This window comes from Phaseolus vulgaris, chromosome 1 (assembly GCF_000499845.2).
Source record: "Phaseolus vulgaris cultivar G19833 chromosome 1, P. vulgaris v2.0, whole genome shotgun sequence".
Taxonomy (NCBI): domain Eukaryota; kingdom Viridiplantae; phylum Streptophyta; class Magnoliopsida; order Fabales; family Fabaceae; genus Phaseolus; species Phaseolus vulgaris.
Genome location: NC_023759.2, coordinates 10,072,465 through 10,097,212, shown reverse-complemented (window position 1 = coordinate 10,097,212; position 24,748 = coordinate 10,072,465). Strand labels below are relative to the sequence as shown.

The window sequence follows — 24,748 nt, the reverse complement described above, 5'->3', positions numbered from 1 at the left end:
TTGGGATATGAAAATTCATAATAATATAAGGATACACCACATATAAAATTCTCTAATTGTCTTAAGTGATTATTTTTCAGCTAAACAATTTTTTTTTATGTGTCAATGTTATTGGAATGTCTACATTGGGAATGATGATTAATCTTTTATATAAGAAAAATCATAAGAAGATTTAAAAATATTACAAGTATTAGGTGTTTAAATTATCAAGTTTTAAAATTATAAAGATTAAATAAAATATAAAATTCTCTAATTGCCCTCTTGTAAATATTTCCCGCCTAAACTATTTTTTATCGGCGAACCGAGCGTAGTCCATTTGCTTTTCCCCTAAACCCTCCAAACCCTAAAACACTCCCCCTTTTGAAAATGCCGTCGGACACCGTCGGCAACGGGGCTCTGGTCCCCCTCTCCGGTGACCCGCCGGCGCTATACCCTCTCCACCATGGCCTTGCCCCTCCGATTTGTCGCCTCTCCATCTCCTGGTCCCGCGGTAACTCCCTCCGCCTCTCCCTTTTCTCCGCCGCTGCCGCCAAGGTCGTCGAAGTTAAGCTTACCAGTGAAGATCCAGAGATTCCAGATGCTCACTGGCGCCGAATTGCCTACGGCTCTGTTGCGCCCTTCGCGCTGCTTCAGAGTCGGAGGAGCTCTCTTTCCACTCTCATGAAGACTCCTTCTCCGTATCATTCGGATTGGTAATTCACCACAACTTTGAGTGCTCGCTTGTTTAAATTCAATTTCGGAGAAACACTTATTTTTGTTATTTTTTAATTAAATTTTTCATGTGAGGTAAAATAAAAGTGTTAATTTTTCTTTCATAAGCTGGACTCAGGCAAATTTTGTTTTCTGAAGACCTTTGGAAGATGTCTTCATTTATTATACGGACCAATGCTATTAAAGTAGTGTTGTTAGATTCGTTCATCTCAGCGGTTTATTTGTCTTGGTTCTTAATAAGATTGAGAAATTGAAGGCCCAAGTTATTTCTCTTTGTAACCTTATATTTTACTTTTAATTGGAGTCTTCCAGTGTTTCCAAGTAAGTATGTGCTGTATCAAATGTCAATGATGGTCTTCAATCCTAATTTTTTATTTTCTACATTGGCTTTATCTGTGCGTTGGCAAAATTGATTATGAATGAAATTTATTTTGTAAAACTGATTTGAAGTGACGTGATTTATTTTTTGGATGATTTTATTATTATAAAAGCAGGTTAACAGTAAAACTCAGCATAAATTTATCCAACTAAAGTTATCTTAAATTACTTTAGCTTTGAATCAATTCTGGACACAGTCAATTTTTCAACGTGATACCAAACACATGGAAATGTAACTTAAAACCATGTTAAGGGGGATTTCAACGTGATTTTGGAGAAACCAAACACACTTCACCTCCTTTCTAGGGTTATCAAATCTGGTTTCATTGGAAGTTTCTCAGTTAATTTTACATGTTGTTTTGAATTGTGTTTTTTGCTTAGGAGTTTTGTGTAAGTGTGCTTGTTGACAATAGCTTATCATGCATGTTTAACTGTCAGGTGGGAGAATGTCCTTCAGTATAGCAAGGAGATAGGTTCTCTTCTTGGGGGTTCAAAGTTGCCCCCAAGTCCTATAATTGAGGACTCAAAAACAATTTTCAAGGTGTTGTTTTAGGTTCTAAATTGTTTCTTTGTTTACTTGAGCCGAGACCTGTTTTGTGGGACTTACAATATTGAGAAGTCAATCACCTCCTTTTAACACTTAATGTAGAGAGGTGAAGAGCCAACATCTTTGAAAGCTGCATGGGAGTTAATTGAAATATTTTATGTGGACAAGCAATCTCAAGCATGGCTACCTGAAAGGCTGGTTGATTGGTTAGCTGTAATAATCTTAATCTACTTTTATTTTCTTGACGGGTTTTGTAAATGGTTGCATTTTATTTTGACACTGATCACTATGCTTATTTTAGTTTACTACTGCATTTTATGACAGGATTATGACAGCCTATTTACTAGCACGCATGAAACAATTCATGGCAAGCTTGTGGATTTTCAGAAAGAACTAGTCAACATACAGGTCTGGTCAGCTGCTCCGATGAGTAATAATAAATATCTTCTATTTGTCTTTGAATTCAAAGTATTAATGTTTAAGTCTCAACTCAAGAGTGTTGAAATGGATAAATAGATATCTCATTTTCCTGTAGAGCCTCATTCCATATGGCATTAGGTAATCGGTATAAATATGTTGTGTGGATTTTTTTTCTTGAGACCCAAGGTTATGCTGCTTTTAGTCTTTGCTTCACTTGATGGTATTTAGTGGATCTGTCTATTGGGTAGGAGAATCCTCTTATTATTTGTGTTTTCTAGACTTCTACTTCTATCTTTCTGTTACAATTCTCATAACTACAATTTACAGTGTTTAAAGATTACTTTTTCTTGGAATCTCTACTGATTTTTTTGATAGATTGAATGTCATTGTGCTCTAAATTGGATATTCTCTTGGATCTCCTTGGTTTAGCACGTTTGTTCTCTATCTTAGATAGAAGGTTTTGGTCTTTTTATCATCTTGGTAAGTTTTTGTGAGTCTTATTTGTGTAACCTGTATGTTAAGCAGGGGTTCCATTTCCAATTTGATCAACCTATTTGGAAGTTAAAATAAATACCACTTGAGAGTGAAAATAGAAAAAATGCTTTAGAGATAAATCATCTCTATGCTGATTCATATATTTATGGGTATCCTTACATCGAAGATACTTAGAAAAGATATGAGAAACCTACAAATAGGTGACAAATAGGTAATATAAAATAGATAGGTGACAATAGGTTAACCTATTCCGACAAGCTAACCTATTCAAATAAGTTAAACACTTATGGCATTCCTATTTAAACAGATAAATTGAATTCCAGGTCCCCTCAAGGACTTAGTCAAAAAATTTGCAAGCTAATAATTGGAGTTGACAAATCTAGTGCAAATTTCCTTTTGGACCATAATTTCTCTCGAGCATAATGTCACTCCATCGTTTTATGTATTCTCTCATGAGATACCATATTGAAGCAATATGAATAGCTACTTGGTTATCATTGTTAACATAATGTTTGTAATAGTGTACAACTTATATATAACTTTTTTTCAATGTACCTAGCTTTAGGTTAAGGAACATGGGGTGTAACCTTCCTTTTTGAGACATACTTGTACTCATCTTTATACATACTTAAATATATACATATTCATATATATATATATATATGTATAGATGGATAACTTTTGATTTCATTATACTTTTATTTGTCAAAATTGCATCTAACTGCTGCCTTTTGTCTTATTGGTGTCTCTTTGTCATGTTTCTACCTCTGTCCTTAGTTTGTTGCACCTTGCTTGCTCCCCTCATGGCTAGGGTTTCTTTGCTCACAACTAGGGCTTTTTTCCTCTCATCATTGTTTGTGGCTTTATTGTTGGAATGACCTCTACTTTTTTTGCTACTCCTACACTATTACCATGACAAAGCTCAACTAGAAGACTACTTATCTTGGTTTGTGCCTATGTAGTTATGGCTCATTGGTCAAGGATACCATGACCATAAAAGGAAGTCAATATTGTTCCAAATGAAGAAAAACCTCAATGGTAGAAACTAGACTTCTAGTTATGTGTTGTTTTATGGAAATCAATAGAACAAGATGTCTTAGGAATACTTTGATCCTTTAAGACATGTTCTTTATGGAAAAAAGAACAATATAGACAAAAGTTTAAGTCAATTTTCGTTAGATAAACCTAAGTACATTTGAATACTCATCAATAAGAGTAACTAAATATCTAAAATCACAAGACAAGACATGACTTGGCCCCCAAAATATTTGAGGGGATGATAGAAAAGACAAAATTACATCTTGATTCAAACTTTTTAGGCAAAGAAGATCTAACATGTTTTTCTAGCTGACATGACTCGAATTCTAGTGGTGGAAGTCTACTAACTTTAGGAACCATTTTCTTTGACTTTTCAAGTGAGGATGACATAAGTGATCATGTAAAAGTTTTGGAGATGGGGATGCAAAACGAGAGGTAGATGAACTAGTTCCAAAATAGTATAGGCCTTTAGATTCATGTCCCTCGCCAGCTTGTCAAATCATACTGCGTCTTTGTATAGCAAAAGAATTGGCATTAAAGGTTACCGAACAATTTGAAGACTTGGTTAATTGACTTAAAGAAATAAGATTGAATGGACATTTAGGAACAAGAAGAGCATATTTTTTAAATTTAAGCAAGGAGAGAGGGACTTGACCAACCCCTATGAGCTAAGGATTTTTGGGAAAAGAAAGGGACAAGAACAAAGAGATATTACGAAAAGTATGATCATAAGCACTTGAGTCAATTATCTATGAAATTGACCTTCCTCAAATTGTGAGATGTAAGCTGTGAACAAGCTGAGATTCCGGTTGTGTATGGATTGGGGAGAAGATTTGAGAGAGTGAATTTGTAGTGATTTGAGAGAAAAGTGTAAAGAAAATGAGGTTGTTTGGATTAAGGTATGTTAGAGTGAATTTGTGAGTAAAGTTTATTGAAGTTTGTGGGTGATATGATAGTTGTAAGGGGATTTTTATTTTTTTTTAAATGTGTAAAATGTAAGTTTATAAATTTACCATTATCTTTAAAAATATTTAAATAATAAAATTAGATATTTTTGTCTAAATTTGAGTTAATTAAAATTTTATAAATTTTATTCGAAATATCGTTAAATAATTATTTTCAAACAAATTACAAATTACTTAACATATGAAAAATTATCATGAAAATAAAATTTTCAATTATAAAGTTAAGAATGTAATAAATTTTAAAAACTTTTATTTCAACTTCACCTAAATTTTGATGTGAAAAACATAATTTTATTTTTATTTTTATTACAAATACATATACAAAATATTTTCATAAAATCAAAGCAATTTTTTTTATTATTGTTAATATTATTATTTAAAAAAAATATTTTGATTATTATTAAATATGTAATTTATATTTATATTTTTATTATGATTATTTTAAAAATTTATTTTAATTACTATTATTATTTTAATTTTATTACTTTTTTTTATGTATTATTACTATTTTAAATTTTAAATATATTATTATTATTCTTTTATAGTTTTTATATTTTTATTACTAATTTATTTCCTTTAACTATTATTATATAAATACATTTATATTATTATTATATAATTTTTTTTATTATTATATATTATATTATTATTATAATAATTATATATTATAAAATTTATAGCAGAGTTGAAGTTAGTTGATTTTAGGATTGCACATTCTGATGGATTGCATTTTGTTTATGTTTTTTTTTGAAATAAGCATGATATGGTGATAAGCTCAAAGAAGATTGCCACTAGACACAAACTTAACCAAATTGTTAAGTGTGAAAGTTCTCTTCTAGAGAGCAAAAGAGAAAAACACAATTATATGGTGATGATAATGATGATGAGGTGTGGAATTTAAGAAGCAAAAGATAAAGAACAATATAGACCGAATGAAAAAAAGAAGATAACAAGACATAAGATGAAGGATGATGGCAAAATGAAGAAAAGGAAAAGAGAGAAAAGATAAGAGAGCTTAAGTGAAATGAAAGGGATGATCACGTCCCTTGGAAGTAGTGTTATCACTTATCGGCCATGGCGTCGCCATGGCGGATTTCGGTGGCGGTTTTCCTGACCACCGCCATAACAAGGCGATGGCGAAACGGATTTTGTATGGCGTCCGCTATGGCCATGTCGGAGTGCTAACGAATATAGGAAATATCCAAAATATCAGAAAAAAATGGTGGCAGCGGCAGCGCCGCACGCTGTGACAACACGGAGAAGGGTTGCGACTGCTGAAGAAGGTTCGCAGAAGACCTAAACCTAGTTTTAGGAAACAGAAATTTGGGCTAATGGCCCATTTCAACTTTAACATAATAAAAACCCTAAAATTTAAATACTGAGTGTGGTGTGTAGGTAGTGTGCAGCTGGGAAACCCTAATTTAAACATGACAACTTAATTAACATTAGGCTTATTGGGCTTATTTTGGGCCATGTAAAACATATAATTATTCTCAACAACACATTATTTTATCTATGCCACCCTAAACCCTAAAACCCTAATTATTCAAATAAAATTTGAATGTGCTGCAGGTGCATCTACTATTAAACCTAATTATGAGTTCAAAACCTACTTAAATTAAGTTTGGGCCTTTGGCCCATTCCAACTTTTAACTAATAAAACCCTAAAATCCTAATTATTCAAATAAAATTTGAATAATTAGGATAAATGAGCTGTTAATCCTAATTAAGAGTTCAAAACCTACTTAAAATTAGGTTATTTTGCCCTATTTTTGGCCATTTAAATCATTATACTTATTGCAATCTATAATACATTTTTTTTATCTCTGCCACAACACCTTCCGCCATAACTCGTTATGGTTTCCATTATTACTTTATAAAGGATTTATGGGGTCTCCGATATGATCTGTTATCCGATATCGATAGCACTGCTTGGAAGGTGAGGGAATTCCAAGATGAGTGGTGAGGAGCCGCCACTTGATGTGCACTACTCTCAAGTAAGACCCAAAATACTAGGAGACTCAACTCACTAAACACTCTGACAGAGTTTCTTTTCTATTCAATTTCAATGTGTCCAACACATCGGCAAGATGCCTTTTATATATGAGAGAGTGACTTGGGAGCAAGAGTGAGAGGGGTAGGGGCGTCATTTGTGAGAAACCTTCTAGAATGTATGTCAAAGTGGAGTGCCTCCCAAGCTAGCCTACATCTTCTAGAAACTAGGTTAAGGGGCAATTTTGGAAAGGGTTTCTAGAAGCTAGGTTTTTAGTGGGTTTGGCACAAGCCCAATATTATACTAAGTATACCCTATTCTAGCTTATTATTCTAATTGCACCCCAAAGTGAGCTTAATTTATTTACTTAAACTTGTTTTGTAAAAAGATCAGAAGGTAGAACAACTGATATTCCGATCCATGTCTGGTTCTTCTTCTGCTCAGGCTCTTTTGAGGTTAGGTGGGGCTTGGTCTTGTATGTTGAGATGATTGCCCTAGCTGTGGAGTGTCTGTGGTGTCCTTAGTTATCTCCTTGTCGAGATGGATCAGTGTTATTAATATCGGATAACGAATCATATCAGAGACCCTATAAATCCTCCATAAAGTTATAACAGAATATATAACGGGTTATGGGGGAAGGTGTTTTGGCAAAGATAAAAAAAAAATGTGCAGTGGATTGCAATAAATATAATGTTTTAAATAGGCCAAAAATAGGCCCAACAAAACCTAATTTTAAGTAGGTTTTGACCTCTTAATTAGTTTTAACCACTCATGCAGTTGCAATACATTCAAATTTTATTTGAATAATTAGGGTTTTAGTAGTTAAAAGTTGGAATGGGCCAAAGGCCCAAACTTATTAGGGTTTGTTCAAAATTAGGTTTATGGTCTTCATATTCTTCATGCGCGCACAATCCCTTCATTTTTCGCCGCTGTCACAGTGTGCACCGCCTGGGCCACAAAATTAGCTCACCTTGCGCTGCTTCCATTGTTTTTTTCTTTGCCTTTTTCGATATTTCCGTTTTCCGTTAGCATCTCGAGATGCCAAAAGCGGTCGCCATGGGCCGCCATTTCGCCACCGCTTTCTGCCATGGGGTTGCCATAACGGAAAAGTGATAACACTTAGTTGGATTGTATCAATAGTCAATTAAGTTTAATAGATAATTTATATTATGTTACAAATTTTTATAACATCATCGATTTTCATAATCCATTAACCGATTATCTTATAAAATTGATAACATATTACATATCAAACAATGTAATTGATTATGTTGTAAAGTTTATAATTAATTATTTTATTTTTATTTGTAATATAACTATATAACATTTTTTTATTGTAATTGACTTTTTGATAATAATATGTAAATTTTTTCAGCTTTCTTAGCTTTTCTTCACTTGACACGGGGGAGTGATTTCATTCCTCTCCCAAGAATCATTGCTTTTCTATCTTTGCATTTGAATGGATACAAACATAAAAAAAATTGCTTAGATTTTATCCTAAATATTCTTGGTATTCTTTAGAGAATTTGGGCTCAACAACTTTAGCTTTAGAGATAATGATTGTCTTGTTGGGAAAGCCATGCGGAGAGTAGTAGTTCTCTTGGTTATGACTCGTTCTCTTACAATACGTCCATTAAGGACATCCCTTACTACCAAATCCTCCTCTAGTATTGCTGCTTCCTTTTCTACGTGTAGATACCATGATAGAAGATTCAATAGGCTCTTGAACATTCCTAGTTTGAAGAGTTGGAACTCGAAGAAGTTGTGTTGTCAAGCTTTCCATGAATGGAACTTTGTGACCTATTAAAAGTTGATTTCTAACATGATTAAAATATGGATTCATGGCATGAAGGATTGTAATCGTATACAATTTGTCCAACTTCTTAATCTCATCTAATGACTCAACCTCCAAGAACATCTTCAATTCTTCAATGATAGATTGAGCTTCAACAATAAAAGATGTCATGTCATCAATTGTTTGTTTTAGAGAGTCCAATCTATTGGTAGAGTCATAAAGATGTTGAATATCATTTGCAAAAATATTGAGTCCTTTTCTGAATGAGATTTAGGTCTTGAATGATCTAAGAGTATCCAATATTTTGGGTTCCACAGGTTGGCTGGTCCCGGCATGGGGGGAGTGTGTTGGAGATCCCACATCGACTATAGATAAGGCCAATTTAGAGTATATAAGTGAGTGCAAACTTCACTTTACAAGTCGGTTTTGTAAGGTTGAGTGAGGCTTAAAATTCACTTCTTAAGATTCTAAACATTAAACATACATTGTGACTTATTCCATGAAATCATTTTCAAGATTTGATATTTGAGTACCACTTAATTAAAAAAGAAGCGATGTGACAACAAATGTTGATAGAAGCAACTCACAAACTATTTGTATATACATATGGATAATATTTAATTATGATTTTCAATTTGAATATGATTTAAAAAAAATTACAATTATATTTATTTTATTTTGTGAATTATATGTATGCATAATATATTCTTTAAACGTATATGAACATATTATATTCTATATTTTTACGATGAGGCAAATCACTAAATTGGATACGTATTCAATACTCATCGTATACGTTCATCATAGATTAGGCTTCTGCTTAGATCTTCTTGAGCTAAGAAAAAAAGAGAAGAGGGGAAAGGTGACCCCTTCCATAACTCCCCAAGCACAACTCATATAACCAACTGCTGTATCATTCGCAGAAAACAACAAATTTGCAGTTTTTAAAATCATCTTGATCCAATTACAAAACATGGCATGAAAGCTAAATTTTTCTAGTACTTTAAGCCGAAAATTCCTGTCTAAAGTATTATCAAAGGTTTTTGCTATGTGAATTTTGATTGCTATGTTCCCTCTAAAACATCTTCTCTCAAGCAAATTTATGGATTCAGATGCAACACCAATGTATGAAGCTCCTTTTGTTGTTGAGATATCAATTTATTTTCCAACTTAACCAATCTGTCACAGTACCTTAGACATAATTGCAATTTTAATGTTTGCTCTTAACTGATATTGAGCTATTTCTCTATTCTTTGTATTCCAAAAGAATTTATGTCAACAAATATAGAATATTGTGTATTACTTTTTATATAACGTGTTTTTGTTTAGCTAATGTCTATAATCATCGTGTTTGATCAATTTCTTCAACAATGAGAAAATAAAATTACTTAATCTGTCTGTGCAGGTGATTGAGGATGATCCCAGATATTGGGACTTATTATCATCTGCACTGTCAGTTGGTTGGCTTGATATTGTGGTAAGGTTACTGTATCTCTGACATTTTTTTGCAGCATATATTTCCTTTTAAATAATGACTTTTATATTGAGCTGGTTTTACATGCAGGTGAAAATGCTGCGGTTGCATGGATCTTACCAATTAGATCAGCTCAGTAATCGAGAGGTTGGCATGACAATTATGAAAATGTTATTATATGAACAAGATGAATTCGGTAGTTTTTTATTTTGTATGCTACTTTCCTGGTAAAAGTCTGTTTTTATATTGTTGGCCTAGTGCGAAGAATATTCAACTAGATTCAAATCTCTTTAATAGTTTGATCCTTTAGTGCTTGTATTGGTTTTTGTTATTAAAGATTTTCTTAACCACTAAATAATCCCCTTATCTTCATAAATAACAGATGACTATTACCTCAATCTGTAGTATTGTGGGCCTTGTATATGCGAGCATTAAAGGGATTTTGTTATCTGATTATAATACACCTAAACTGAATATGCTTGTTAAAAGATTGATATCCTAGATGCTTCATTTGTACTAGCTGGCCCTTGATAATCCCTGTATGTATTTTTTTTATCACAACAAAAGGTTCTAGAACCCATAGCTCTGATCTAAATTTATCTCATTTTTATTTAGTTGAGGTGTGTACCTCCAAGCATGCCTCATTTTAGCTGGAGAATTTGTATGCAAATTGAAAGTGCCACTGTTTTGGGTCTTTACTTCTGGGTGTTCATGATTGAATGAACTTGGATGATGTTTTGATAACCTCCATAGTCTTAGAGATAATAGTAAAGAGTCTGTTCATAGATTTTACTTTTTTTGTAAAATGTTCCTGTTTTCATGCAGAGATTATCTCCTTGAATAATATTCTTTTAATAATTTTAATCTTAAATTGCGTCTAGGGTTTGAAATAGGTCAAGTGGTCTATAAGGGGCCCATAGCTTATTTTTATCTACTTTAACCAAGCCTATTTGGCAAGAAATAACTAAAGCTTTGGCTCCTAGATATTTTTTTTAACTTTTAAATGTAGTTATTTACTATTTTTTTAATATTAAAGTAAACTCTTACGAGTTTATGAGTCGAGTTTACTGGGCTCCCACGAGTCTACGTAGGTTCGCGAGTTTGACAACCTTGGTATAATAACATTCCTGAATCATAGGGATCTCATTATATTCTTGAATAATAGGGGATTTGATTATATCCCTGAATAATAAGGATCTGTTTTCAATAAGTGTTGTTATTATATTTCCAAAATTACTTTTCCAATCTTGTATATATATATGATGTACTCTTAGCAATAAAATAATTCTAGTATACCCTAATAAAAGAGATGGTAAATCTTGAGAGTCGCCTCTAACTGTGCATCCAAACATCCTAGATGACATCCTTCATTGCTATTAGTAAAATCCACAATCCTAGATGACAACATTGTTCATCTATGTTAGAATGTAATGTTATTTTTTTTATTTTTTCTCTTGTGTGTATATCTGGTGTTAGGCTTTTAGGCAAGTGCCTTGCCTCTTATGTGTCCTATATATACATCCATAAAAGTCCAACAATGTAGGTTGAATACATTGTTTTTTTTTTTGCAGTCCTCTCATCTATTCAAATTGGTATCATAGTAGGTACGATCTTGTCTTATCTTCTTCATTATCGTTTGCCGTCGTCATTGCCTTCGTCTGTTGCCGTCACTGCCTTAGTTCGTTGCCATCACCGTAGTGGTGCATCAACAAACCCTGGTGGTTGCTTGACTAATCAATCATCCACGTGTCAACACTTGTCAATCCATGCACGTCTTGTTTGTGGTGTGTGTGTTGTACGTGATGTCTTCCAGACATTGGAATCTCTGTGCAACATCTCCATTTGACTCACTGGACTCTACCGTCTTTGTTTTGACTTTTTTTAGTGTTTTGATGTGGCTTTGTTTTAGGACACATGCTCTTTCGCATTTTTTTAGGGTTTCTCTTCTCTTTTTCGAGGTTGGTCATTGTTCTTTCTCTTTGAAATGACTTCAATTGGTTCTGGTCCTTTCTTCTCAGTTACTCTGACCATTACAAGTGCAAGGCTTAATTGGAAGAGTTATTTGTCTTGGTCTGCCTGCTTAGAATTAGGGTTTCTTGGTCAAGGATTCCATGACTACTTAGAAACATAACTCAAGTCTATTCCTGAGGCAAATAGATCCTAGTGGCAAAGATTGATTCCCAACTATGTGCTGTTTTATGGCAGTCAGTTGAGCCTGATGTTTTAGAGATGCTCATATTCTTAAAAAAATGGAACTTACAACAATTTGATGTAAAAAATGTCTTCCTTCGTGGGGAGCTTGAAGAGGATATTTACATAGAATTGACCCCTGGATATGGTTGGAAATTGTTGCCAATACTGTTTGCAAACTGAAAAAGGCATTATATGGACTAAAACAATCGCCACGAGCATGCTTTGGAAGCTTTACTAAAGTTATGATAGGTTTGGGCTTCAAACAAAGTTGAAGAGACAACACACTGTTTGTTAAACACACCGAGTTAGGGGAAGTAACAATGTTGCAGGTGCATGTGGATGATATTATAGTGACAGGTGATGATGAAAAGGTGCAACAACCAGTAAGCCAACATCTAGCTAAGGAGTTTGAAATCAAGACCTTGGGAAAATTGAAGTATTTTTTGGGAATTGAAGTAGCCCATTCTAAAAAGGGTATTTTCATATCCCAACAGAAATACATTATTGATTTGTTAGCATGTAAGCTTGCAAGTACACCAATTAATCTGATGTTGGAAAATGCTGAAGAAGATTTTCGTTGCTGGCAAGGAAGTGTACCAGAGATTAGTTGGCAAACTCATATTTGTCTTGCACTAGACCTGATGTTGCATTTGTAGTGAGCCTAGTTAGCCAGTTCATGCACCAACCAAAGGAGATTCACTTGCGGGCTACACTAAGAATTGTGCAATATCTGAAAGGGACTCCAAGCAAGGGAATTCTGTTAAAATAAAATGGGAATGTAAGTCTCAAAGTATACATAGATGTTGACTATGCTGGGTCAATTATGGATGGGAGATCAACTGTTGGATATTTGTACTTTCCTTGGTGGGAATCTAGTAACTTGGAAGAGTAAAACACAAAATGTGGTAGCAAGACCCAGCGTTGAAGTAGTGTTTAGGGTAATGGTGTGAACTATTGCAGCTGAAATTCATCTTGGAAGACTTGAGAATAAAGTGGGATGAACCAATGAGACTTTACTATGATGATAAATCTACTATTATAATCTAGTGCAACATTATAGAACCAAACATATTGAAATTAATTGGCATTTTATCAAAGAAAAATTAGAATAGTGGTCAAATCTGCATTCCATGTGTCTCCTCTCAAAACAACCTTGCAAACCTTCTACCAAAGTGGCTGAATTGCAATAACTTTGAAAAGGTTGTTTCTAATCATGGAATGGAAAATGCATGTTCACCAGCTTGAGGGGGAGTGTCAACAATCATATTTTATTACTCAATATTTTGCAAATTATAATTAAAGTCTATAACGTATAGATCCCTGAATTATAGGGATCTAATTATATCCCTGAGTAATAGGGAACTAATTATATCCCTGAATAATACGGATCTAATTATATTCCTAAATAATAGGGATCTAATTATATCCTTGAATAATAGGGATCTAATTATATCCTTGAATAATAGGGATATGATTACATTAGTTTTCTAATCTTGTATATATATCTGATGTACTCTTTACAATAAAGTAATTCTATTCTACCCTAATATTTGAGATTGCCCATGCAACAATAAGAACAAAAAGGCATATAACTTTTATTAGAAAAGGGTATATTACAATTTTAAAGACCTACAAGTGTAACATTAATATTGGGATGTTCTAATCTAAGATGCCAAGTATAAGCATTAATAGTAAAACAAATATTTGAAACTGTAGTGTCTTCTCTTTAACTTCGACTTGTATTTTTGTCTTATTTTCTCCTGATGTTTCTTGATAGAAGATTGCTTTATTGATATCTTTTTGCAACTTATATTCTTTTCATCGTGTTAGATTAATTTCCATGCCATATATCTTGACTTCTTGAAGTCTTGCAAGATATAGTCGTCTGCAGATGAGATGTATATCAGAGAGCATCATTTACTGATAACACGTGCTTCGTGTTTTGAGTGTATCATACGTCTACTAATAACGTAATCTTTGTAGCTTGTCTAATGAGCCTTGTTTGCTCTTTGCTTCTTGTACTTTAACCATGATTTTACCATTAACAACCACTTGCTCGTTGGTCATGATTATTTTGCCTTTTGCTTTTTGCACACTAGATAAAGTATATTAAACACACCAAAAGTGCTTTGTTATGATCAAAACCTGAGTATCTAATGGCAGGACTTAAGGTTTAAGACTATCTCCTATGAGAGCTTAACTCATCTTTGCCTAAACAGTTTTATCTTACAGCAATGGTTTCTGTAGACTGGTTAACTGTTTTGTAGACAGTTACAACTAACTTGTAACTGAGCTCTGTATATAGTCTTTTGTTAACAGTGTCTCATTTATCTTGTTCTTTTACTCTTGTTTTTACCCTTTTCATAATAATAAATCAGTGGATCAGTTTTCCAATATTTCATTATTTTTTCTCACTCTGTCATTTTCTTGTACAGTTAGAAAATGGACTTGTAGAGACTGTTGCTACTCTTATTTCCAAAATGCCCCGGTTGCGCCCTGAATCTGGTGGAAAATTAGGTGAATGCTATAAATCCAAGCCTGATTTTATCAAGGTATTTCCAGATTCCACCATATTTTAAGATGTACTATTAAAATTTGCTTCTTGCCACACTTATGCTGTTGCGTATTTCTATTTTATAGTGTTGGGAAAAATGGAGGTCACAAATTACAAAACTGGATTGCAGTCCATTCTGGATTCAATGTGATAATCAGCAAACTGTTGAGGGCCTGAGAATTTTGCTACAAATTTTGCTGGGTAACACTGACAGTCTCTGCATGGCTACATGTTATTGGATTGAATTATATATTTCTCATTTTCTATACATCAGGCCATTTACAATGGTATGTTCAATCTACATATGCAATGCAACTGTTAATTTTAAAATTGATTTTTCCTTAAACTTTTGGCTTAAATGATTCCTTTCTTCTATTACCTGATAATTAAGTGGACCTTAACATGATATTCTATATCCCCCTCTCTTGTCCTTTTGCTAACAGGGAATAGAAAGCATGTATAATTTGGCCCAGAAATGCATCCAGTTGAAGCCACAATCTAATACCCATAGGTTGACAGGGCTTATGGTTGGAATTCTTGAGGAAAATACTGAGGTGATTATTTGACTTTTACTATCCATTCCCCTCCCCTTCATCTTTTTCAAAAATTTGGGCCTGCTATTGCTGTATATTTTTCCCCATTATTCTGTTATTTGATTCAATTATTCTCTTTACATTTTAAACTTGAATGAGCATTTTGCTATGTCTCAGGTTGTTTTAGCTGAGTGTTCCAGAGAATTTGGCCCTTGGTGAGATGCTTGCATTGATATTGTTAACTCATTCTACCTCTATTTATTGAATGCATGTTTTGATTAGCTTATTTTGCTTTCAAAATAACCATTTCATCAAAACTCTATACGAATTATGCATGGTTTCTCATTTAGTATGGTTTGATGATAATGAACCGTGTATGTGCTATGTATCAATAAAATAGGTTGGTGGCACATGCCATAGAATTGTTGACTGCAGGAAGTGAGCAAGCAGAGGTTCTTCTGCATGAGGAGCGTTATAACTTGGGGGGAATCAGCATAGTGGAACTACATCGGCTTGTGTATGCTCAAATTCTATCATCACATGCATTGACCTGGCAAGTAAGTGCTAGCTACTTCTGCATAAATATCTTGTTAATCTGACCTCAAACTGATGAATCATGAATTACATAAATGTCTTAATTAACATCATAATTTGCTGTTGCACATAAATAGACGTATTGGATTTTGACATATGGTTTATAGATTGAAGTAAGGATGATACTGATGTCTCATAAAATAAACAGGATTTAGCAATACCACGAGACCAGAACAACCTTTGCGAAATGAAAGTTTGAGATTAGAGTTTGATAAAAATGATAATGATGTTTGAGCAAGTAATCTGTTTGGTGCTCTTATGGTATAATGTTCACATATATGCAGATAGCTCCAATATATTTAACATCGTGCATGAAGCAAGGAATGGGCTTGTTAGAGAATTTATTGTATAGGCAATCTGTTCAACACAATAATGTGTTGCTTAAGGTAACTGTTTTAGCTTCGTACTGTTTGTTACTATCTGTTCACAAGTGTACTTACCCTTTTGGTTTAGTATATTGTTGATATACTTGAGTGACAGACGTATACTTGCTACTCATGCAGAACATTGAGATATGCCGTTTGTATGAGCTTGATCATATTAGTTCAAACATCATGAAGGTAACTTGCACCTCTTGATTCTGTGTCTGGCTTGAGCATTAAAAAATCTTCCATGGTTCTTTAAACAACATGCACTAGAACACTTGAACTATGTAAGAAATAAATAATTATTTTATTAATAACAATCACACCAATTACAATCTCTATTTGTAATAATCAAAACCCTTAAAAAAGGAAACAAAAATATGCTGATTTTGAAGATATTTTTTCCTAATCACTGGAGATATAGAGAATAATTTTTATCCTAATAATCTGCTATTTAAACAAGAACTGACCTGCATAAGAAATATATAGATTGCTGGAGTATACCACTGGAAGCATGGTCATAAGGGTGCTGGGGTATTCTGGCTTCAACAAGCCCAAGATTCTAGTTGTCTTGATAGGATTGCCCAACAGTTATTTGATTCTGTTGGACAGTCAATATCTGATGAAAGCTTCAAGGTAGTTCTCATAATACTCCAATAAACAACTTACTGAAAGATTTTCATATATATTAGTTTATTCCTATTTATGAATTTGTTTTCTGCATAATTATTTAGATTTATAATTTTTCCCTTTCTCTTACAGCAATGGGAAGGCATGATTGAGCTACTGGGTTCTGAATCTAAGCCTGCTGGGGGTCTTGAATTTTTGCACAAGTATGAATGTGCTGTTCAATGCATTTTCTTGTTTCCTTGTCTTCGTCTTAGTTCTTGCATTTATTAAATATTATATAAATGTCAGGTATAGGGATTTCAAGAAATCCCTTCAGAAGGCATCTGGTGGAAAATCAACTGAGATAGCCAGGCAAGCTGTAGGCTCCCTTATGCTGGTATTGCTCACCCTGGATTACTTTTGCTATGGTAGAATTGTGTGCTGATTGTACAATCTAGTCTTTTTCACATGTTATTATATGATCTAGTTGGCAACAGATTGTGATTAGAACCCAAGCATTTGGAAACCTATCCTCAAAAGCTAGTTGTTAAGGGTGGAGGACTAGAGACTTAAATACACATATTTCTCAATGTGGGAGTTACTCACCCATAATAACCAAGTCCCTGTCATAGTATTGTCCTAACCGACATCTAAGCGACTTTCACTCTTTGACTTTTCACTCAACTACCTCATTGGTTAGAATACTCCACTAGTCATAATCCTTTGTGGGTAGCCCTTTTTGAGACACCAATAATCTACTTAGTGATACCAATTGGTAAAACTCTTGACTATGATAGCATGAAAAGCAATGTAGTCAAAATCGTGAGTAAAATTGCAAACTCGCACGAGGCAACAAGTTTTGAAGCCAAACCAACGTGACTCGGCCAACAGATGGTGTCAGAGCGGATTGTACCACGACACCGCGAAGCTGGATGCATTGTTTACCAGAAAGCGTCCTCGATTTGCCTTGTAACCTAGCGTGACACATTTCGCTCCAAATTTATTTGACCTAGCGCAACCATTTTAAGGCCCAACGTGGCCCATGTGGCCCAAAAGCATATTTATGAGTAAGTGAAGCGGGAAAGAGTAGAGTGAAGAGTAAAAGATACTGAAGAGTCACAAACCCTAAAGAGAGAAAACAAGCAATGCAGAATTCACCGGAGCCGTTGTCGTGCTCAGGTTCTCCGCCACTGCCCACGTTCACAGTCGTGTTCACCGTTTGCGTTTGCCACTGTTCGCGGTCGCCATCACCGCCGCTAGCGAACACCACTGCCGTCGCATAGAAGTGTAACAGTTGTTGCCCAAAATAAACCCTAAAACCTAATTCAAACATTTGGGTCTATGCCCAATATTAATATCTAGTCTATTGCAAGCTTGATTCAAGTTCCAAATTCAAAATAAGTCATTTATTTTGTAGTAGGAAGAGACAGTGAGTAGCACTATTAATTGAAAATCTTAAATTTATTTTGCCTTACTTGACCCATTTAAAATTATTATAAGTTCCCAATAATTTTAATTCACATAAGATTTCTAATCTTTTATTTAATTTATCTATAAATATATATTGTAACACGATAAATATATATTATAACACTATTAGTAATTCTTATGAGTCGAGTTACGATCTTTTATTTCCTCTTCGATCTTCTTACGAGTTACGAGTTTGACTACATTGATGAAAAGTAAATCTTTATTGATTAATAGGGAATATCTTCTTTCGAGAATGACACACTTGAACTTGAAAAGGATCTGAATCAACACTGTAGATATTTTGAGAGGTCTGATACACCCCTCAACTCAACTTTCTAATTCTGAAAATATTCCCTAATAGTGTATCTCCTTAAACCCTTTTATGTGAGCCATTGATTTACAGTTTATAATAGTAAGCTACCCCTAAATGGGTGCATCCAGCTGTGACCCAATTACTTCCTTCTAAAGTACACTTGCTTAATCACAGGTCTGCTATCATCGCCCAAAAGCTTTGACCTTATCTCATGGGGAAATGAGTGGAATGTTTACAAATTGTTCCTACAAATCCTTAGAAGAAGGAAGATGTTCCCAACAAACGAGGACTTCTCTTGCTCCTGAATCCCCATACCTAACAACTAATATATGCTACTTGGGGTTGAAATGTAACTCCCATTCCTATATATATTGGTATTATTTCACAGAAGCTGCTGCCAATGCCTTCTTCAGCAGGCATACATGGAAAATAGGATAAATCCGCTTGAAGTGCACCCATCCTTCCCCTTTATTTTGGCTTGCGTGAAGTGCTCCCAAGCTATCACCTTTGTTCAACCTTCACCACTGCTATCACCACATCCACCACCTCGTTGCCATTGAAGACTCTATTCTGACCAGTAACAATGCTAGGAGCAATGTTGTTAAAATCGCATCTAGATTGTAAGATCGTAGATCTTGCAATTTTTTGAGAAGAAACTGTGATGGATCGCACAATGGATCACTACCTAAACGGATCAGAGTGATCGAGCGAGTTGGTAGTCAGATCAGAGGATCGAGGAGTCTCTTCGATCCGTGACTCGGTCCATTAAATAAAAAAACCCTAAAAGCAAGGCCCAAGAATGAGGCCCAAAAGAAACCTAAAAACCCCTAATATCAAACTCGTGCCTCTCCGCCGCGCCTCCGTTGTCACGCACCTCCGCTGTCGCGCTGCTCATTCTCCCCGCTGCCTTTTTATATTTAGGCCTGTTCCATTGCCTTAGGCCTGTTCAATTGCCTTAGTCCTGTTCCACTGCCTTAGGCCTGTTCTGTTTGTTTTTTATTTTCCCTTTTTTCTACTTCCTTGCCTTGTTTTATAAATGCACCGTTGTTTACTACAGAGACCTAATGTGTAAGCAAGGCACCACTCATCACTAATATAAAGACAAAGTTTATTTATATTAAATATTTATTAATTATTTTATGCATTATTCTTGCAAATTGTAATATATGTTTAATTATTTTATTTTATATATTGAATATTATTTTTCATATTCATATTATTTTCATATATCATTGACTCTTTCCGAGTTACGATCTTGAGTTACGATCTCGAGTTACGATATTTTATCCCTCTTCCAATCCTTGAGTTTAACAACATTGGCTAGGAGGTTTGCCACCCTTCTTTCTGCCAGTTGCTAGAGTCATGTTGCCAAGACAGAACTCATGTGCCACTGTTTTTCGGCGCATGTAGGCACCTCCTGCCATCGTTCGTAGCAAAATGCCAGAGTCGCCTCGTGGTGGCAGTTCTAGATCAATGGTTGTTTGGTTCCTTTGCCTTGGTTTGTGTGTCTTTCCTTTCAAAGAACACAGTTCATGACATTGTTTTCACTAAATATTTCTGATGTGTTTTACAATAGAAATGGCCACTTGGTTGATGATCACTTATCTTCCTAACGCTTGAGTCTGAATGTCTCTCATCCTTACTAATCTGACATTTCGCCATAACATCTTCACAAGCTCAAGGTACACCATCTGGTGTCATGTGAAGAAGTCCTTTATGCTACATTGAGCTAGAGCTAGTGTAGATCAAGTCCCCAAGGTCTTTTATACCACTTCGAAAAGCCGATGTAGATTAAGTCCCCTCAGTGCCAAGGTTGTCAATGTTGATGTAGAGCTCAACCTTGAGTTGAATGTATCCATCTTCAATCTTCCTTAGGATGCTTATCATCACAATGCTGATAGCCATGATAGTGGTGAATGATTTCTTGCTTGAGAAGCTTTATCACAATATGTCTTTTAATGCACGGCAACAGTGTTAGAAAAAGGATAACTGCCTTATTATATAGTTGCGTCTTTTTTACTTGGAGGAAAGGGGCCATTTGGGTTTGATTTGAACTTTGGGCTTTGGCCTATTCTGCGTGTCCCTTGAGCTCAGTGCAACTGTTTGCATTGTTATCTTCTGTATGATAAACGGTGTGATGATAAGTCATTAAACACTATATAGATTATGCATGAACAATGTTTGACTATGTGTCTTTCGTAAGTACAAATTATAGGCCTACAGTTCCCTTTTGAGCACGGTCTCTCATCAAATGATGTTTAATTTCAATGAGTAAGTGCCTAAATTGCTATCACATACTCATTGAATACCCTAATTTTTTTAGTTTTCTCTTGTTAGCTGTACTTCAATGCAAGTGGTAATAAAGTTGACTGGGGGATTGGCTAAATTCTGTTAATAACTCTCTTTTGGACTTTTATGCTCTATTTGAATTAGAAATGGGAATAAAAAGAAAGAAATAGGAGGTAAAAATAAAAAAGTAATAGGGTATTATTGTTTGGATGGATAGAAACAAAATATATTAGAATTTGGTATTACTATGCAGGTTTGTCCTATGAATTTCCTTTTCCCCCTAATTACACCCAAACAAAAGTGTATCGCGGGATGTAACTGACCAGTTTATTGCCAAATAAATCGTGTATGTCCCAAGGCATGACAACATAGGATATAGATCAGATTGGCTAGCTAAAGAACATGGTTTAAACTTAAAATTAACCTCAGGAAGTATATTGGTTAAATTTCTCTCTGGTGTTTGATACTCCTTTGTACTATGCCACCTCTTTGATTCCTATTATTTGGAATATAAAAAAGCATTAAGTCAGGAGTTGGATTTTTTAGAAGGATGAAAGGAAAAGAGCCCAGAATGAGAGCTGTACACTGTGCAGCTTTTTACTTTCAGTTGTTCAAACATTGATCGTTGTATTTTCATCTTGATATCTTATCGAAGATTCATTTGTAGGGAACTTTGTCAATAACTATTCTATTCATTTACTAAATTCTGATCAAGTTCTATCAGTCAGCTAGCTTACTACAAAATATGATACGATTCTTCTCATTCTGCAGCTTATGAAAAATCCATCCACTCCTCAACGCTTTTGGCTGCCTCTTCTGTATGACTCGGTTAGTTATTTTAGATTGTTCATTATATTGCGTTAATATGTAAATTGTAACCTCTTTTAAGATACCTTTCATAGTTTTATTGAAGGTTAAGTAAGTCTTTTGTACCTCCAAAATGAGTTCGTAATGAAATTGGTACCTCTAATTTTTTTTTGATGTTTTAGATAACAAACATTTCGTGAATATATAAATTTGGTTCTAGCGGTAATTTTATTGAATTCACAGTGTTGACATGTAACCATCCTAGTCAGATATTTATAGATATGTTGATATATATCACTATCAAAATTAGTATGGCAACACTGTTCATTCAAAATTAACGAAATAACCGAGGATTAGCGAATTTGCATGTTTATTAATTGTTTGTATAAAACATTCTGAATTTTATACCGGTACCGATTTTAATGAGTCAATTTTGGAGGTATAAAAAACTTATTTAACCCTTTTGTTGTTATGCATCAAGTAGGCCCAATGAAAATCATTGTGCTGAGAGATTGCAACAATAATAAAATTGATATTCTAAAATATGTGTAGCTCACCAAGTTTTGAACTGTAGAAAAAAAGTAATGTACTTCAGTGTCAGAAGGCTCCTTGCTATGCGAAGTTGTGGGGAAAGGTCATTTTATGCAGCATATCCAAAGATACTATTTCCTAATTTGAACCACTGTTTCAGTTGAACCAGTGCTCGTCCTCAAACCCAGTTTCCACTAATCTTATTAATATTTCCTTTTAGAAATGCCATTTGGCGCATGCTTTAACTGCAAGTTTTTTTAATTCTTCCGTGGTCTCTTCTCATATTGTATGCTTATTATTTTATATTTCTACTAAGTTTTTGGCACTTAGCAATTAGAAATTTATTACTAATTTGCAATCATATATTTTATTAATTAATTTTTTTCGTCGCCTTTGCCTGTGTATTATGGTTGATTCTCTCTATCTTTGATTTTTGCATGATATATTTGTATTCCGTGCATATTTAAATGCCCTATATGTTCCAGCTGTATATTTTACTCATGCCTGTATGATTGTATTGTTTTTGTTTGGGAGCAGTTGAAGCTGATTAATTGGAAGGATTGCCCTCTTTTAGGTGTCTCCGAGACCAATCTTCTGTTGAACAAACTTCAAGATTTATCTCTGGCGAAGCTGCGCCCCAACTATACTGAGCCTAGCTTACCCCCTGATGCGCTAAGCTCTATTAGGCTGGCTCTTGCTACAAATCTTGGTCGAGCCATACTTGATGAATAATCTCACCATTATATATGTTGGTGAGTGAAGGCTAACGACATCATTCAAACCACACAAGGCAAGTGGAAGAAGAGGTTGTAAATTGCTATTTATCAATGGTTGTCACTTGTAAATTTGTATGGAAATAGGACAGTTCGGGCTTTGGTTGTATACTTATTTTTCATTTGAAGAATTACAGCGACTATTTCAGCGGGAATTTTAACCCATTTTGTCTATATTTTCAAGGATTAAAATGTTAGATGATCAGGGAGAGTTGATCAATTTTACCTTGTAACAATCCAGCGACCGGAAGCAATCGAGCCCTCTACACTGCAATCAATTATATCTGAAGTCAACATAGTAAAACCAGATAAGCCCAAGGGTCAAAGTTACAAATAGCTAGAATTAATATATTTTTCCTATCAAGAAGATTTGTTACCTTTAAAAGATCTTGTATAAATTTTAGGCTTTATGGCATGGTTTGATAACTTTTCAGAAGTTCATTGAAGAGAGAAAAAGAAGAAAATCAATGAAACGAGTTTGTTTTTTAATCATTTAAAATTAGTTTAGACAAGTAACATAAAAGTTTATAGAAGTTAAATAGGGGATAGTTTTTAATATACTCCTTTTCATTGTTTGTTCAGACCGTAAAATCTCTTGTACATTTTTAAGTCTTTAGATTATGCCAGCTCCTTTAACCAAATCATCTGGATGATACTAGGATGATTGATGTTGGCTATTTTTTTTTTTGCAGTTCCAAAACTGCACCCTCACTGGTCCGTAAAATACCAAATTGTCACTTAACCTATTGTTTGTCCTTCATATGTTCTTCCATCTCGCTGCCAAGCTTCTATCTTAGTCCTTGCATCCTCTCACCTTTTCCTTGCATTTTGTCTTTTTGGTTTGGGTTCCAATTTTTTTTTGAAATTTTTTAGACTGTAATTTTGAGAATGACTTTTGGAAATCTGGAAGTCAAAATTGTCTTCTAGATTTACAATCTGTTGCACATTTTTTAAGTAAATTTTTACTTTTTTATTATGCAATCTAAAAATCAATTTCTTTTGTATATTTTCAAAAAAATTTAGGACCTGACAGATGGAATCAAGTCAAACTTCTTAGAAGAGCAAGTGAGGCTAGTTTTGATTATGTTGATAAAGATGGTGTTGAAGCAAGATGCTCAGGTGGATTATTTGTTAAAGCTTTCATTGCAAGTGTGTGTGATGTGGCACTGAAAAGTCATTCTCTTATGCTCCAACACTCACCAGCTTGAATTTTATTTTCTACAAAGAAAAAAAAAACTAGATTAGTTTAAAAAAAAAATTCCTATCCAACAATATAGAACACATTCTTCCTGTTTTACATGCCTTTTGACTATGAGTTTTTGCTAAAACTTGACACTTATGAGTATAATCCTTTGTAAAATAGTTGAAGAATGAGTGGGCTATTGTTGGGCCTCAATTAGGGTTTGATTGGGAGTTGAAACCCTAAAGTGCAAGTTAACATTCAATCCTTATAATTAGGAAGTCAAAACCCTAATTTAGGAGGTCAATACATCGCTATAACCTGGCACCACTTCAGCATGCATTAGTCCTTCAAGAAGAAACAATTTTAAAGGCTTGAAAGAAGCAAGTTTTTCTTGATGTGAGACATTAAGATGTTAGAGTGTCAAATTGAAACAAGTGTTATAGCATATGAAATTTCGTCCCACATCTTTTACGTTATGAAGTGTAAGAGGGTTCCAACGTCTATATTTAGAGCCCTTTGTCCCTTGCAATTTAAACCCTGATTGAACTTGAATTAAATGACTTATTTTCCATCTTCTTGTTTTCAAGGTCTTCAAATGGGAGTCATATTCTCCTATCCTTCCTTTAAGGAAACTTGGAAATTTTAACAATTTTCTAAGTCTTTCATTGGGCTCTCGGAGATTCTTCCATCAATTACTATCATCTTCTTGTTTTCAAGG

General features: G+C 34.2%; 1 protein-coding gene across 1 annotated transcript; it reads left to right on the top strand.

The window, feature by feature from the left end:
• Window positions 1–269: 269 nt before the first annotated feature.
• Window positions 270–23,083, top strand: LOC137813538 (nuclear pore complex protein NUP85). Its single transcript, XM_068615862.1, has 18 exons — window positions 270–692; window positions 1,528–1,630; window positions 1,739–1,849; window positions 1,961–2,044; window positions 9,748–9,819; window positions 9,907–9,963; window positions 14,445–14,561; window positions 14,650–14,850; window positions 15,007–15,117; window positions 15,274–15,311; window positions 15,497–15,653; window positions 15,975–16,076; window positions 16,194–16,250; window positions 16,545–16,691; window positions 16,818–16,888; window positions 16,974–17,061; window positions 21,508–21,564; window positions 22,612–23,083. The coding sequence occupies exons 1-18, from the start codon at window positions 367–369 to the stop codon at window positions 22,804–22,806; spliced, it is 2,094 nt and encodes a 697-aa protein (XP_068471963.1). The 5' UTR covers window positions 270–366; the 3' UTR covers window positions 22,807–23,083.
• The last annotated feature ends 1,665 nt before the right edge of the window (window positions 23,084–24,748 follow it).